Here is an 18288-nt window from a genome sequence, read left to right on the forward strand (position 1 = left end):
TAGATAGATATAGATAGAGATAATGATAGATATATATATATATATATATATAGGTATATTCTAGAATACACAATATACTGACCGTGACAACGGTAGGACGAAGATCACTGGCGAAGTACGTCGTTTTGAATCCACCGGCAAGCAGTTTCAAAAGAAGTTGCAGTTGTTGCAGTTGTTGATATCGGTAATAATAATAACAACAACAACAACAATCAAACAGGCCCTCTTCTTCACGTTTATTTCTTTCACTTTTTCTATCCCTTCTTTTTATAGGATTTTCTTCTTAGAAACTTTCTTCTTCTTCTGCTTCTTCTTCTTCTTCTTTTTACCACAGAGCACACAAAAATCGTACGATGAAAAGGTGGTATGCAGGAGCAGTCATAGGATTCGATGAGACGACTGATGATGAACGAAATTAATGATAATGATAAGAAGAAGTATAATAAAGGCACTCGCGTTTTATTTTTTTCTATTTTCTTTGAAAAAGACTTAGATGAAAATATAAAGAAAAAGAGTTAAAAGTAATAGAGAATTTTCGAGAAGGAAAAAATACAAATGATATATAGATATATATATATATATGTATATATAATTAGTTTTATTTTTATTTCACTGCGAGTACGACGACGCGTGTATAATAGGATATGTACACACGTATATGTATTTATTTGTTACGATTATAATTTAAACACGCGACGAGATCTCTTGGAGAAATGTACATACAAACAATTCCTATCGATTCCGCGAACAAACAACGTCAGACTGTGTTTCCTCGATGACGCTCCTGTATGTCTGGTGTTGGTATTCCGTCAGTAATGTACAGTAAGTAGTAGTTAGTATTATACTATAGTAATATAGTAGCGGTCCTCGTCGTCAATTGGTGGTGCGTCGGTTGTGTGTGTGTGTGTGTGTGTGTGTGTGTGTGTGTGGTTCACGAAAGAAAATAAATGAGAAAGATAAAAAGAGACACACGGATATAAAAAGAAAGAAAACGGGATGATGATAAAATACGAGAAATGACGAATAACAATTTGGAGGTTAGGAGGAACACGCCGTTGGTTTTTCGTTACTGACTACGACGACGACGACGACGTAAACGATAAATACAACGTTCGGCGTTTGATAATTACGTTAATGACAATAGCGATAATAACGACGATTGCAAAAAAAAGAAAAAACTAACGGATCTCTATCCTCGAAAAAGATATATAGATAAATAGACAAAGAAAAAGACAGATAGATAGATAGATAGATAGAAATAAAGAAAAGATAGCGAAACGCGACAACGAGGTGCTGGTGTGGTTTCCTTTTCTCTTTCAGTCCTCGTTGCCGATCCCACACGACGACGGTGGCGACGTTCGAAGCTCCTTCGTGACTTCGCGCGCGCACGAGACGAGCAGGAGCGTGACGACGACGAAGGTTAGGTGGGGAAGTGGGAAGGAGGTGGTGAACAGGCAACGGAAGAGTATCAGCACCAGTAGAGCGTAGGAGTTGGTAGGTAGGCAAGCAAGCAGTCAGGCAGGCTCCAAGTACGAAAGGTGGGCGAACAACAACGGGTGAGGGGAAGGAAAAGGGGGGTGGGCACCGTAGGTACGCGATCGCAAACGTCACTGCTGCGTGTGAAAAGACGCGGGAGAATAGTATAGTTACGGAATAGGTTAGAAAAAAAAAAAAAAAAAAAAAAAAATATAAAAATGATCAGAGAGAGAAAGAGAAAGAGAGAAAAAGATAGAGATTAATTATAATATGAGAGAAAAAAAAAAGGAAACTCACGATGAACAAATTTGCGAACACCACTAGGTCGCACAATAGATTTTTTTTTCACCACTATGAATACTTATTTATTACTTTCTTTTTTTTTTTTTCTTCCTTTGTACGCGCGGTTCTTTATTTAATACGGAGGAGGACACACACAGAAGGATATACGGCTTTCAAACTCGTCGTCGTGTTTCTCTCTCTCGTGTCTCGAGGTAGTAACGTTTTCAGGCGACGTTGAAACTTCGGAGCACACGAGTAGCGCGCAGCACGCCGGGAGAATCTGAGAGAGAAAGAACAAACGAGCGAGAAGGATAGAGAGGAGGGATAAACCGACGCCGTGGAATAGGAAGGGGAGGCAGCGTGCTCGCTCACGTTCGGTAATATTCGGTTATACTCGGCTAACGTTACTCGATTGGGAGGGAGTACCGGCGGCGTGAAAACTTCCTGACGGCTCCGTTGCCGGCTGTTCAGGAGTGGGGGAACCGAAGAGGGGAGCAGCCGGCAACAGCCGACTCCTCGCTTCGCTCTTCTTCGTTCTTTCTTTATTTCTTTATTTCTTTATTTCTCTTTCTCTTTCTTTCTTTCTTTCTTTCCTCCCTCTTGCTCGTACCGTTCTTCCTTTTCACGACCGATGCCTCCTTGCTTGCACGTTTATACGAATACATATATATAATCTGTGTATATATATATGTGTGACGGCATATGTGTGTCGTCGTTTTAGTAAAACGTATCGGCACACGGCGCGCAAACGTACGATTCAACTTCGTATATATGCGGCTGCGTGTTGTACAGGGTGATACTCAAGAAGGAATAGAAGATAGAAACATAGGTTAGAGGAAATAGCTTTGCTTGTGAAAGAATAGATGAAGGAGACGTGCCTGCGAAATCAATTACCGCGCGCTTTTTTTTTTTTTTTTTTCTTTTATTCTTTTTAACGATACGGGTCTCTTATTTCGAAGCGTGCGTTATATCGACGCCATCTTGCTTCGCTACGTTAATTATGCAGTATCTAGCGGACGTTGCACGTACAACCCAACCTATACATACACACGCACACACGAAAGAAGCTCGTCACGCGTATCGCCGTGATTGTGTATATATACATATATATGTATACATAATCATAGATTTTTACTTCTCTCTTCTTCTCTCTTCTAACATTTATAAATATATATATATATATATATTGTAAAATATTTCTTGGCACGTACTTGGAATTGCAAATAAATCAGAAATCATAAAAATTGCAGATATACCCCGACGGTGGTCCCGCATTTTCCACAGCCGAAATAGATATTACGAGCAACGCGGAAGAAGAAGAAGAAGAAGAAGTGGTAATAGTAATAGTGTAGTAGTAGAAATATAAACTTCTTCAGTCCAACGACGAAAATGTAAATTTTTTACCTTTACCGTTGATATATCTGTTTGCATCATTTCCCTCGCGTTTCTTCTTCAAGAAGATGCCGGAATTCTTTTAACAACAATACGTGTTCCTGTATCCTGTTTTTTTTATATATATATATATTTTTTTTTTATTTTCTATTACTATTATAAAATTTGTTTCCATTCTTGTATTCCGATGTTTATTTCGACTTTTAATTCGTGACGGTATTTTTCTTCTTCCTGCCTCGAGACTGGTAAATGCTACAATGCAAATGTTACGTATGTAATAAATAAGTATTACTTATATTTATACATATCTATATATATATATATGCATATAAATATTTCGATGTACATAGTTTATATGCATATATAAATGTACATAATTACGTATACATGAACAACTCGAAAAGAGAAACATTAGTTTTGTATATATAATTTACTTCGGCTGATACACCCCCCACACGACAAGTAACTTCACAAAAAAAATATCATTACGAAAACAAGATGGAGAAACAAAAGAGACTAATGCAGAAAAAAAAAGAAAAATAAAATACATATCCTGTTTTTAAATAAAGTTTTACGAAGAATAAGAATGACGTGGTAGATATTACAATTCGAAGTGGTTAAATACATGTGTACATATTTACATACTTATTTCCCGAAAGATAAGATTCATTTTTATGATCTTTCACTGAAAATTATAATAATGTTTAATAAAATATATATATATTGTACATACTTATGAGATATAGATATTCATTAAAAAAAATAAAACAAATATTTATTTTATTATTTATAAAACCATTTAAAGATAAATATATCAAAGTTGAATATAAAGTGACAGACAGTGTCAATAAAATGATTGAAAAAATTGGACAAGACTGACATACATTAACAGTTGTAATATTGGTAAGGAAATAAAAATCGAACAAAAAACGATTTCAAATCATTTGGAAAAGGCGTTGTGGAGAAAGAGAGAGAGAGAGATACAAAATATAAATAAAAATTTATTTTACATTTTCATTATATATATATAAAATACGAAGGAAATGTTTAATCTCGATCCAATATACATATATTATTCAATTTTTATTCATTCATAATATCACTCACACGTTTGTATTCGCGTAAATCGTTCGTTATATTATTAATTAACTAATCGTCGTCTCTGTCAGTTATAATAAATTTCGATTTATGTATGTATGTATATATAAATTATAATCATGACTGAAAGAGAAGTTTCATTAAAACTTGTTTTCGAATCTCTAGTCTCGTTACTGTTTTATTACATACTATTCATATTCCATATAAATATTGCATGTAAATATATATATTATGTATTTATATATATATATTATGTATATATATATATATATATACATATCTACATATCAAACAACGAGAGTTGGTCGTGTCGTCATATCGTTATTAATACTCGTTTGTTTATTCATTCCTATCTAGTTAAAAATGAAATAAAACAAAATAAAAATAGGAAAAATATGAGAACCAAAAAGAAAAAAAAAAACAAACAAACAAAAACCCCTCCTACCCATTAAAAATATACAACACAGATTGGTATGTAACGATTATCGATTGATATAAGTTTATTTAACGAAACAAAAGAAAATAATAAAACGTACGCGCAAGAGAAATGAATTAATAAATTGTGAATCATTTAAATATTACAAATCAGTAAAGATCCTCGAACGATAATAATAATAATAATAATAATCTCAATACGAAAACTTCGTAACATGTGAATCATTGTATATACGACAGCCATATTGTTGCTTCTTTTTCTTTCGAGATAGCGAATAAAAATAACGTAAGTAAAAATATTCGATAAATAAATTCATGGAAAAGAGAAAAGAATTAGAGAAGAGGGACACCCGGTATAAGGACGCGTACACGGTCGCATGGTCGAAAAGAATACGGTTGGAAAGAGGAGGAGGGATATATATAAAAAAAAAAAAAAAGAAAAAGAGGGAAAGAAAGAGAGAGAGAGAGAAACGAAAAGACGTGTGAGAAAGAGGGAAAAAGAGAGAGAGAAAGAAAGTACTCAGCGAAACAGCGATGCTACCAGCCCACCGTGGCATCAGCGTGTTTGTCATGGTAGGGGGAAAGGAATGATGGGCAAGGGGGGGTAAGGGGATTGGAAACGACGAACGAATGAACGAACGAACGAAGGAGGAACGAGAAGACCTTGCACGGTTCTCTCTTTTTCTTTTTTCCTCTCCTCTCCTCTTCTCTCTTCTCTTCTCTTCTCTTCTCTTCTCTTCTCTTCTCTCACTCTCTCGCTCTCTCGCTCTCTCTCTCTTCTTTCTTTTTCGCTGGAAGTCTCGCACGTAGAAAACGATGCTTTGTATGTTGGGTAGGCAGTTTAATGGGAGAGGTAATATGGGGGTTTCTAAAGAAGGAAAAGAGAGAAGATAGGCGTCACACACTTGTGAATATTCTTTTACAATCGGCCATGCGGCACCAAAAACTTTCTTACGCTTGAATTTTCATATTTCCCGCGCTTTTTATTTCGTTTTTCCTTCCTTCCTTTTCTTTACTTTACTTTACTTTACTTTTTTTCTTCTTCTATTTATTTTCTTTTTTAAATGTCTCTCTACTGCATATCGACGAAGAAGACAAAAAAAAATAAAATCAGTAGACGACGCATTGTATTTTTGGTTTTGTATCTTTATTATTTTATTATCAGTCGGTGAAAATACGTGTGAAAATAGAGGAGGAGAGAACGATTGGCGAACATACGGATTTGTAGTATAGAGAGAGAGAGAGAGAGAGAGAGAGAAGAGAAGAGAAATAGAATGAGGTCGACGCATTTCGCGATTCGTGCGCCCTGCGGCTCAAACGCAAGCAGCAGCAACAGCAGCAGCAGAATCGTATATGCTTCTTGCATTTGTGATGTCCCAGCGGAATACGAGTACCCGCCGTGTGCCTTCGAGGAGTAACGCCGTTCATGGAAATACAGAGGAAGGAAAGAGAGAGAGAGAGAGAGAGAAAGAGAATGAGAGGGGTCTCAAGGCTGCGCTTGAAAAATGTACAGAGGGGAAGGGATCAACCTCTTCCCTCATGGGACAAGATCTGATCGTTACTTTACCCTACCAACAAACTCACTCTCTCTCTCTTTTTCTTTCTTTCTTTCTTTCTCTCTCTCTTTTTCTTTCATTTTCTTTTTCTCTCTCTCTCTTACTTTTTCTTCGGCCAAAAAAGAATTTAACAATCTGCTTGTTATTTTTGACCTAATTCGATGGATCTCTATCGAAGCTTAAAAGAAGAAAATTGTGCCGACAATGTTGGAAAAATCTAAAGAGAAAAGAACGACGAAAAATACCAATATGGCGTCGAAAGCGAAAAAATTACACACGAGTATGAGAAGAAAGAAAGAAAAGAAAAGAAAAGAAAAGTAAAAACAAAGAATAGAATAAGAATTTTCAATATGGCGTCGGAAACGAAACGTACGAGAATGAAAAAAAAGAATGGCAACTTTCAATATGGCGTCGAATGGGGAAACAGGCTAAATGAAAATAAGAATGACGAGTTTCAATATGGCGTCTATAGAAAATGGACTTATGAACAAGAAAAAAAATGGTAACGCGTACGTAAAAGTATATTTATATATTTATATATAGTATAGTATAGTATATAAATAGAAATATGTATATATACTTTAGTGTGTGGATGTATGTAATATGTGAAAAAAAAAAAGAAAAAACGGTCAAGAAAAGGTAATACCTTATCGTGCGAGATTTTCTCACTTTTCGCAAGGTTTCTAGCGCATTTCAAGAAAGATACATAGCACGACAGCCATATCTCAAGCTCGCTGAGAACGCTAAACGGGCGCTTTCAACGTGCGAATTAAGATTAATCGCGCAAAAGAAGCCCACACACACACTTATATATGTATATATACAACATAACCCTCCCCCCACCCCGCCCTTGTGCCAACGCACACACGGGCAGACTTTTGAACGAAGAAAATCTGTCTTCCGGACGAGAATGTAAAGTCATGGAAAGAAGACTTATAGTTCGGCCGGAAGCTTGACTACTACCAGCTGGGTCCTTTTCTCATTGGCCGATTCTTCTTTTTTTTTTTTCTTTTATTCTTTCCTTTATTCTCGAGCTTTTTTATACGAAATTCCGTTTTCCCATAAGATTAGTACCGAAATTCTTCGAATTAATACATTCCGACCATATTTTTCTGGTTTCTTTTCTTTACTTTTCTTTTCTTTGCTTTTCTTTTCTTATGGCGTTTTAAATCGCATAAAGAAAATTCGATATGGCAAGAGAGAAAGAAGAAGAAGGAGGTGAAATGAAATAAAAGGAAAAAAAAAAAAGAAAAATGGATGCTCGGAAAGTAAAAAAAACGAAACATCTTTTTACGCGATTTCTCGTATAGTCACTAGATGTCGTCCTACGTATCGGCCAACTGCGATACGAGAATAATAACGTGGCGACTCATAGTGACTGATATCTATAAGTATTAAAAAAGAATATAAAACCACACATATTGCAGATTCAATATTATTATGTAGATCTGATTTTGTATATTTTTGTCTAGAATAAATTAAATTTAGGATTCATTTTAATCGAAATTTTTGTCATTTAAAAAACTATTACTTTATTTTAATGAACTTTTATTGAGAAGTTATTTTATTTCGAAATTGACGATATCGATGTTCAAAAATTCGCGTCATGAAAATAACCTTTATTTATGTAAAAAAAAAAAAAAAAAAAAAAAAAAACCACTCTAGAGTTTTCTATTTAATGTTAATATAATAAAGATTTTTTTCTTATCCAAAATTTTTTCATATTATTACTAAGTTTACTTCTTAGGGATGTTATTTTTTGAACAGGTTTAAATCAGATGAACAATATATTTATCCGTTGAACGTTTCGTCTCTATTTGAGACTTCCTCAGCAACTTGATAGTTATGTTTATAAGTCAATATAACATCATTTTTATTACAGTCATACGTTTTCACTATCTTATATATAGAGTCAATTTTTAAAAACCGTTATCCTACCATAACTTTTCGAACACTACTGGTTACCTATTCTATTCTAAAATATTCTATTCTCAATTTAGAGAGAAGTTCTATTAAATATATTTTTTCAAGTTCTATTTAATATTTTTAACGTTTTCGAATGTAAAAGTAAATTTAAAAAAGGGAGGGGGGCAGGAGGAGGGGGGAAAAAAATGTCAAGATTAATTGAAGATCTTTTCGATAATTTATGTGAAGCTTCCCATTTAAAATTATACTTTGTATTTCTACGTCTATGTGTCGTAACCACCGATCTAACCTCAAAACTTGCACAATGCTTTTTGCAATCTTATTAAAAAGAACGAAAACTGTTAGTGGAAGTAAACGGAAATACGAAAGAAATGAGAGCGAGAAAGAGAGGAAGAAATGGGAGAGAAGAAGAAGAAGCGGGGAGGAGAGAATGGGAGACCGAGAGTGAAGTTTTCGAATTAAATTTGCAAGAGAAACAACGTTACGTTAGCGGAGAAGCGGAGAAATCAACAATTGTTGAAGTACCTCTAGAAATATTCTCCTCTTCTCTCGTTCCCCCCCTCCCGCCCCACTCTTCTATCCCTTTTACTCGTTCGTTCCTTCGATCGTTTCTTCCTTTTTCGACGGAAAACTTGACGTCTCCGAACGACGAAGACGATGAAAATTCCGGAACAACGAAGAAAATGTCTTCTTTCAATCTTTGCCCTTTTCCAAAATATTCGCCTTGCTTAAAATATATTTCTATCGTGGTGAAGGAAAATGACATTGACAGCTTTCACGAAACACCTCATCCCCCCCTCCGATGTCTTTATATTTTTCGAATGAATTAAAAAAAGGAAAAAAATAACAAAAAAAAAAGTAAAAATAATATAAGTAGAATTCATTCTTATAATTTACAAAATTTTTAAAAACAAAAAGAAGTATTTTAACATTTCAATATACAACGCGTATAATATTAATATAAAAAACTGATGTGTGTACTTACGTACCCACGTAAGAAGTTATACTTCTTTAGCGTATACCTAAACGAATATATAACCTGAAAAATAACTTCAATTTGCGCGCGCGCATCGTAAATATCGGACAACTTTTGTGGGTGTCGATTTTTCGGTCGCATCTAACCTCACTATCCAAAACTCGCGCCAAAATAAGTATAACTTGAATAAAAACAAAAGGTATTCGCCAAAAATGTGTCTACAATCGTATAACCGAATATCATCCCCTTTCAACCCCTTTCTATCGAAGGATAGAAAATTCTTCGAGTTTTTTTACAAAGGTATAAAAAAAAAAAGGAATCCTTGATAAGATCGTAACGGTTGGATAAACAGTTACATAGTTTGTTTTTTTTTCTTTTTCTGATCCGACAAACGTCATCGATTCGTCGTGCATGAGAATAAGAGTACAGTCGATGAAGAAAAAGTAAAAAAACAGTGGCGGGGGCGGTGGCGGGGGTGTGTGGTGATTTAAAGGAAAAAGACAAGATCGAAAGAATGTGTAGAAAGTAAAGAGAACATTCTGATAGTATCCGTCAATATCCTTGTTGAACAATGTCGGTTCATCTAAGATTTGACAAGATTACAAAGCCAAGGAAGGAAGGAAGGAAGGAAGGAAGGGAGATATAAAGAAAGGGGAGTAGTATAGGAGGAGTTAGGTGGTTTGTAGCATGGGGGTTAGCAGGGGGTAAGGGAAGAAGGATTCCTTGGATGTTCGAGTTGTCCTGAAATGGAAAGCGCCAGCAGAGGCTTCGCAGCTTGACGTCTACTGTCAGGAGTTTGACAACGAGATAAGAAAGCTGAGCCTTGGGGTTGTTGCTGCTACTCTACTGCTAAACTACAACGATATTCCCCGGAGATAACGTTAGCCAAGGGTTGCGCGGACGTTTTCATTGGTAGATATCGTACCGGTGTGAATGTAAATTCGCCATGGCTAAGATCTTTCCAGAAAAAAGAAAAAAAAAAAAGAAAAAAAAAAAGAAAAGAAAAGAAAAATTCAACCAATACGATATATTATATTATGGTATTATACGTTACAACAAATCCTTACGCGTAACATGTATTATCTTTACGAGACAAAAGATCTATACCTTTTTCTTTTCGATGAACTATATTTTATTTCTGGTTTTTTAACACTTTAACGACCGTTCACACAACATGTGTGTGATGCTACCGTCGAAGGTTTTTGGCCAGTACCACACTATTTTTAATTTTTGATTAAACTACGGTTGTTTACCATGTAAATTGTAATAATTTATATTGAAAAATATTAAATAGTTGTTGTTTTTTGTTTTATGTTAATTTTTTCGTGAATTTAATAAAGTTCTTTAAAATTAATTCTTCAAAAATAATGCCGACCTCTGGCGACGTTTGACTGCGTAGAGACGTGCGGTCGTTAAAGTGTTAAGATAGTTATATATAGATTGCCGAATAAGATTTATAAATATTACGATAAGAATAATTCACGATTGATTATATTGTAAAATAATTTTTGTCGGGGAAAATGATTATAATCTAATTGTTATATTATTAATTGTTACATTAATCTTTGTCGCATCTTTGGCTTGGTATACATATATGATACGTATATAAATATTTAAATACGTAATACAATAGTATAATTTTTGTTAAGGTTTTTGAATAATAACGATCAAATTAACGAAGTTTAGATGTATTGTGTTTGGAATATTATAAAGAGAAATGTATGTCGAAATAAATAAAAAAGACGCTGAGCTTTAATGATTAAATTGCTGAAGAAGTCCCAATAAAGGGACGAAACGTCCAACTTAATTAAATTAAATTCTACTTCTTTTCATGTCCAAGTTCCCTATGAACCTATATCATCAAAAACAATAGTATAATATTTTAAAACGTAGGATTTTATAAAAATAGCGATATAAATTGAAAGAAATTTTGGAGGAAACAAAAAAATATATGTAGGAAAGAGAAATTTCTCTCTCTTTCTCTTTTTTTTTCTCTCTTCAACTCATCGTCGTAGCAATCTTCAAAATTATCCTCCATCTCTTTCTATCCTATTCATCTTGACTAGTAAAAATCCAACAGGCACGTTTTTAATGCAACACAACTCGCGGCTTTTCTTTTCTTTTCTTTTTTTTTTGAGTATCATCAAAGTCCCACGAATTTTCCTTCAAGTATTTTATACCGCGCGTGAGCGTGGTGGCCAGAGGAGCTTTTTTTCGAGTGATGAAAAAAAAATTAGAAAAAGAAGAATCGAAAAAAGAAAGAAGAAGAAGAAGAAGAACGCGAATCGTTAACGCGAGTAAAACAGAGACAGAGAGAGATATGGTTGCTTCCCTTCTCTCTCTTATTCTTTTTCCCTCTTCGAAAAAAAAAAAAAAAAGAAAAAGAAAAAAAGCAGACGCAATTTCGTCCCCCCTCAATCTAAACTTTCCTTTTTGTCCTTTCCAACCAACCAACACACCAACCAACCAACCAACCACCCCCGCTTCTACACACATCTCTCTCCCCTAACCCCTCTCCCTCTCCCCCGCGGGTTGGATTTTCTACTACTAACCCTCTCCACCCCGTTGTTCTTCACAACGGGGGTTTTGAATTAACGTGCGTGCCGTGGCGCGGTAGGTGCGGTTGCATTACTATTATTAACTCGACGGTGTTAATTAATTACATAGGTAAGCAGAGGGTGAGGTGAGGTGAGGTGGGCGGGTGGGGGTGGGTTAGAAGGTACGAATGAAGGTTTGAAGGAATAAACGAACGTACCAACGAATGTGTACGAATAAACACATAGCAAGCAAACGAAGGCACCGAACGACAATCCTATTCTCCCCCTCATTTTCAGCCCTTGCTAGCTACTACAACAACAACAACCCCAGACGGCGACGACGACGACGAGGAGAACGACAAGGACGACGACTACCATCAAATTAAATGCGTCTCACTTCGGTGCAATTTCAAACCCCACAAATCGCAGAGCAACATTGTTGTTTTGTCGTGTATTATTGCATTGTGTAATAACATTGTTAACAAAATCGAATCGATTATTGTTGCACTAGTTGTAGGACTCATTTTTCTGTGTTATCCCTTGTAAATTGTATATTTTTGTGTGTGTGTCTTTTCTTTTTTTTTTCTTTTTATTTATTTAATTTAATTTTCTTTTCTATCAAAAAAAAAAAAGGTTTTCCCGTGTCTATTTCCTTATTTTTCCTTTTTTCCTTTTTCATGCAAGATCGAGTTGAGATGATAGAAAGAATTGAATCGTCTCGCGTGAATCCCGTTAGCGACTTAAAAAAAATCGATTGAACGAAAAGATTCTTCATTTATTTTTAAAATAAATATAGGACAAAATTTTCAAGAGCCTTTTGTATATTTTATACAAGTTACACGTATTTGTTGAAAGATAAAAAAAAAAAGTTTGGCCAAAAAACAAAAATAAGAAGGAGAAGGAAAAAATAGATAAGAAAAAATAATGTGTTTGACACGTGAAAACACTAAAAATTTATCGATATAACAAATATACTGTGTGTGTTTGTGTAAGTCCGTGTGTCTCTGTAAAAAATGAATTAATATATTAATTGAATATAATAACATATAAATATATAAATGAATAATGAAATCAAAATTTCTAGACTATATATTATAGAAACGTGTCGAAAATGTTTTATGTGATCATTAATTCTTACTATATTCTATTATGTCAAGTTTACAGAAATACACAACGGACATGTTAGTTGGTTGGTTGGTTGTATTCACGTTTAGTTTGAAGGTAAGTACACACTGTACGCGATAACCAATGAATAGCTTCGTTTATCGAATTTCATACTATTCATGACACTCTTGTTGCATTATTTCTCTCTCTAGTTTATACACTTCTCTACCTTCTCTTTCCTATTCTTCTCCCTTTCCCTCCTCATCCTCCTCCTCCTCCTTCACCACCACCATCCAACCACCCTCGTTCACTTTACTTATTCACAATCGGTTCATGCTTCTCAAATGCTTGCTAGAGTTACGATCTCATTGCGTAATCTCGATTTCACCCATCTGTTCTTTAGCGTTTAGTTATTAAGTTCCAACAGGCGTTCGAGAAACTTTGTGCGAATCTCATACACACACACACACGTAAAGTCGTAACAATATGTAACAAATTTACCGATCGAAGATGCCTTTTTTTTTGTTTTCTTCTTCTTCTAATCAAATATTTCACCGATCTCGTTTGATTTCATTCAATACCATTACTAAAGTTGGAATCATCGTTTTATTAAATTTTTTTTTTTTAAGATTGCGTAAGTATTTTATTTATCCAATTCGTTTGTATAATTGTGTATTATTTTCTCTCTCTTTCTCTCTTTCTTTTTCTCTCTGTGTTTAATATAATATTTATTTATTTATTTATAACTTGTTAAAACTCAGTAAACACTGATTTGATTGTTATTAAGTAAAATAATCGTAAATTTTCAACTATTATTATATTATTTCCATATGATTAAACTCTTAAACTTATAAATATTTTCATTTGATATCCGATTAATCTATTATATATTATCACATATTTTTAAAATAATGATACACACATATATTTTGATATCACATTACTACGATCGAATAAAAAATCTTCATTTAATCGTAAACGTTAATTTTGATTAAGAAATATTGAGATTCATTCGTAATAATCAATGATCAAATATGTTGATAAATTCTATCGTTAATAAAAATAGTTTGATAGTGTAATAATACAATAATAACAAAACTAAATCATATAAACGTCTAAGTTTTCCAAACAAAATCAGAAATACCGGGTTAGTTTTTGATATAATAACATGGAAAACATTTCTCTCTATAGAATGATATTTACGATGCAACGTGGATACGCGTAAAACTCTTAACTTGGAAATTCTCTTATAACGTCAGGAACAACGGCCAAGGAGAACAGTTAGGGTACTTCGTGAACGATGTATTTTAATGTTCGCTTAGACGTTTATGATCCTTACCAACGTCCTATCACAAGACATACTCGACGTTCCTCTACTTCTCATTCTTTATTAACCTCGTCAACCCAACCCCTTTAACCCCTTCTCTTCTCCTCCCCTTTCCCCTTTCCCCCGATTCTTCTATCATTGTTACCATTAATCTGTCATGATAGAAACTAAACCTATTGTCCGAGATTTACTTATAGCGGTTTGTTTATTTTTCATACCATTTGAATCGTTTAACTAGAATGCCACTTTAGTTTTGTACGTGTGTGTGTGTGTGCGTGCGTGAGTTTGCGAAGTATCTATACAGGGTGTCTAAGTAAACGAAAAAAAGATCGTAAGATATATTTAATTGCATTTTTATATTATAGAATAATATTGGATTTTGTAATTTTATTTATTGCAAATTAGAATATTAATATGGTGTTATGTAATTGATTAGATAAGATTAGAAAATTGTAATAGAACTTTCGTACAACTCGTAATTCCATGAACGACAATTCCCATAATGTATTATATTATATCGAAACCGTTAAATAAACTGTTTTTATGAAACTGTTTCGTTCATATTACGCGATTACGTTTACAATTTGTTGTTATACGATAACAAACTGTGAGAATTCGTGGTATTATAAAAAAAAATTACATTTGCTTTAATTAAGCACTATATACACACGTGTTAACGACGTTTTCATTGTTAGCGATATTTCTTTTCCTTTCTCGTATAATTATATCCGTATCTTTTTTCTTTCATTTCTATTTTCGAACATTATGTTATCAAGAAAATAGTTAACGGAAAAAACAATACAAAACAAAACAAACAAATCAATTTACATTTGTTACGTATCATTCTAACGAAATAATTAATTGCAAATTATCTCGAAAAAATTAAAAAAAAAAAAAAAAAAAAAAAAAAAAAACCCAACCCCCCCCCACCCCCAAAAAAAAAAAAAAAAAAAAAAAAAAAGGAAAGACCTACCAACCCCCTGCCACCAAAAGAAAAAAAAAAGAAAGAAATATATAAGTATATCAGCGAATAATAGAAAACGTAATGGAAAACAAAAGAAAAAATAAAACAATAATGATAATAATAAAACATATATATTTCATTGAAAAAAAAAAAAAAAAAGAAAAAAAAAAAAAGGGATCCGTGTGTGTCTCGTGGAACCTTTTATGAAAATAGACGTGCAAAAATGGTCCCATGGGACTATTCCCCCATGGAAAACGACGACGACGACGACGATCGGAAAACATATCGAAATTCTATTCCTGGTAGCAGAATTTCCCTCTTTTGCTTCCCCTATCCCTCCTCCCTCCCCCCTATCCTCCCTCCTATCACACACTACCACCCTCATCATCACTCTTTCTCTTTCTATTTCGCGCAAGCGCATCTGCGTATACCCTTTGGCCGCATGTTTATTCAACGCATGCCCGTTCATTACCCACACGACAATATTGGTTGATGGGAATTGCTTGTATCCCGTGATACGCACGATTAGATATGCGGGTTCTTGTTGCTAGTGTGTTTAGGTGATTCTCTCACGTTCATGTGTATTGAGTTGCGTGAATACATACATACATACATACATACATACATACATACATATACATACAAACATAGACACGTATGCACATACTGCAACTTGCGTTGCATTATTTTTCCTGCTCGTCAAATATATAATTACTTTTTGTTCATTTTTTTTTTTACGTTTTTCACGCATATATAATTATTATATCAGAATTTTGTATATATGTATATATATGTGTGTAACAACACTTATATTACGAGTGTTAGCCGGCTTTATGATTATTTTATCGATTATGTTGTAGTATTGAAATATAATTTTGTTAAAGTTTTCGCGTATATTTGTTTTACACGTACTCGTGTGCATTATAATTTAATGATAATAAGAGAGTATTTTTTGTTTCTTCATTTTTGTTGTTGTTGTTTTATATATTTAAATTTATCTATCGTTAGAGTCTAATATTACGTAGGTGATATAAGAATGACGTGTAATAGAGTGATTTTGTTGATTTTTAAATATCCTAATTTATGTTAGTTTAGAATTAGTTACAGTCTAATGATGGCGTAAAAGTAAATTTATTGGTTTTTAAACGAGCCTTATTTAATCAGGGATTATGTAGAGTCTAATGATGGTGTAATAGTGATCTTATTGATTTTTAAATTAGCCTTATTTATAGTAGGATTATTTAAGTTAGACTGATGGTGTAATAATGATTTTGCTGATCGTTAAACGAACCTAATTTAGTCTAAGTATTATGTACAGTCATATATAATAGTGTAATAGTGATTTTTCGTTAGGAAGGTATATAATAATGATTTTCTGTTGTATGTTTAGATTCACATATATATATATATATATTTATTTTGTCATTGTTTTTCCTATTAAAAAATCATATTTTGATAAAGTAATATAATAATTATACTTTTTATAAATAAATTTGTTATATTGAAATATACCTAGACCGTTGGCTGTTAATTCGATAAGAAATTTAATTGAATTATAAACAAAAACGAAGAACACTTTTCAGATAAATATCGGAATTTTCAATCTTCATTAAAGATAATCGAAACCTTCAAAGTTTATTATTATACGGGGTTGGATTTCATGAAGGAAATGTGAAAGAGAAATAGAAAGAAATATATATATAGAGAGAGACAGACAAAAAGAAAGAATAGAGAGAATTGTGAAGAGTGTAATAAACGAAATTTCTTTGATTTCGTTGGTTGGTTATCACCACCCCCATGATATCTTTGATCTTTATTAACTTGATAATAAAAATCGATCGAGACAGACCAGCAGAAATAATGAACGCGTGACTCATGAACATATAAGGTGTAATGGGAATTGAAATCGAATTTTGTCAGACTAGACCAGTTAATCTTACTTTCCTTCCTTCTTTCTCTCTCTTTCTGTATTTTTTTTTATCTCTATTTGTATCTTTTTTTAAGCACAAAATGTACCATCAGGTATTCGTGTATTCGATGTCATCGTATCGAATCCTCGAAAGAGTAAGAATATTTTTCTTTTATTCTTTTCACCATATATCTTCTTTCATACATACAAAAGATTTATATTCCCCCTTTCTTTTCTAATCATTATTATATTATATTATAAATAAAATACTTAAACATATTCCATAACGTGTAACTTATAATTTCACATCATTCAGCATACAGTTTTATATATTGTTTTCTCATTGATCTGTTTAATTTTGATTTTACACCTTGTCTTATACTTATTCATCGATAAAAAAATATACGAAATAAAAGATCCTAACGATCCTTGCTAGTATGAGAGAGAGAGAAAAAAAACAAAAAGAAACAAAACAAAATTGCAAATTGCTAATTGAAAAAGCTAATAATAATATTAATAATAATGATTACGATAATAAAGGTTATTCTCTTCTTCGTACATCGGGGTTTACTAATAAATTTGATTAGTATACCGATAGGACGGACGAATTACGATTGTAATAATTACTAATATGGACTAATTGATTTCCCGATTGATAACAAATTACTATGAACTGTAAACGAAATCCGCATGACGAGATCGATTATTAGATTGTTCGATGACTTCTCTTGTTACGTGGGTTACTAGCTAACTAGGGTTTACAAGAGAGGGAGAGAGAGAGAGATAAAGGGAAAGGAAAGAGGAAAGAGGGAAGGTGGGTGGATGGGTGGTTGGAAGGGGGATGGGGGAGGAGGAAGAGAAGAGAAACGTTACTCGTTGACGTTTAATGCTGCATTTCAAATGCAAATACATAATGCGCGATGACATATTTGATGATAATTCGGCTTCTATTGCGGTACGACGCTAATTCACGAAAGGACATCGTTTCGACACATTTCCCGATAGCCGCGTTTAAACTAGGCATACATAAGCGCACACACCATGAATCATTGATTTATTCAATATTTTTCTTTTTTTCTTTTTCTTTTTATTTATTTAAAAAAAAATCAAATCCTATCTATCAAGTCACCTAATACAACTTTTGTTTTGTTTTAGATGAATAATTAACGCGTTTATGGTATATATATATCTATGTATATTTTGTATATAAGTGTATATAAATTAAAAATTAGTTTGGTATTTAATAAAAAAAAATATTTGTATTTAATATATCCGTATGACGATTTTAACGATGATTTAGAAATTA

The 18288-nt window shown here is 33.2% G+C and overlaps 1 protein-coding gene and 2 long non-coding RNA genes across 3 annotated transcripts in view; 2 read left to right on the forward strand and 1 right to left on the reverse strand.

The window, feature by feature from the left end:
* Positions 1-319: 319 nt before the first annotated feature.
* LOC106789289 lies at positions 320-2884 on the reverse strand. The gene is made up of 2 exons (XR_001381980.1): positions 1774-2884; positions 320-399 (listed from the first exon to the last, which is right to left on the reverse strand). It is a non-coding gene; the product is annotated as an uncharacterized LOC106789289 (long non-coding RNA).
* LOC106789290 lies at positions 538-3357 on the forward strand. Its single transcript, XR_001381981.1, has 2 exons — positions 538-1494; positions 3009-3357. It is a non-coding gene; the product is annotated as an uncharacterized LOC106789290 (long non-coding RNA).
* Positions 3358-17895: 14538 nt separating this feature from the next.
* Positions 17896-18288, forward strand: part of LOC106789288 (esterase E4-like) — a 17656-nt gene continuing 17263 nt past the window's right edge. The window contains exon 1 of the mRNA XM_014753378.1: positions 17896-17937. Coding sequence (XP_014608864.1) covers positions 17896-17937 — 42 coding nt within the window. The remainder of the gene's footprint in view (positions 17938-18288) is intronic.

Source organism: Polistes canadensis, unplaced genomic scaffold (assembly GCF_001313835.1).
Source record: "Polistes canadensis isolate GaletaPanama2010 unplaced genomic scaffold, ASM131383v1 scaffold_174, whole genome shotgun sequence".
Classification (NCBI taxonomy): Eukaryota; Metazoa; Arthropoda; class Insecta; order Hymenoptera; family Vespidae; genus Polistes; species Polistes canadensis.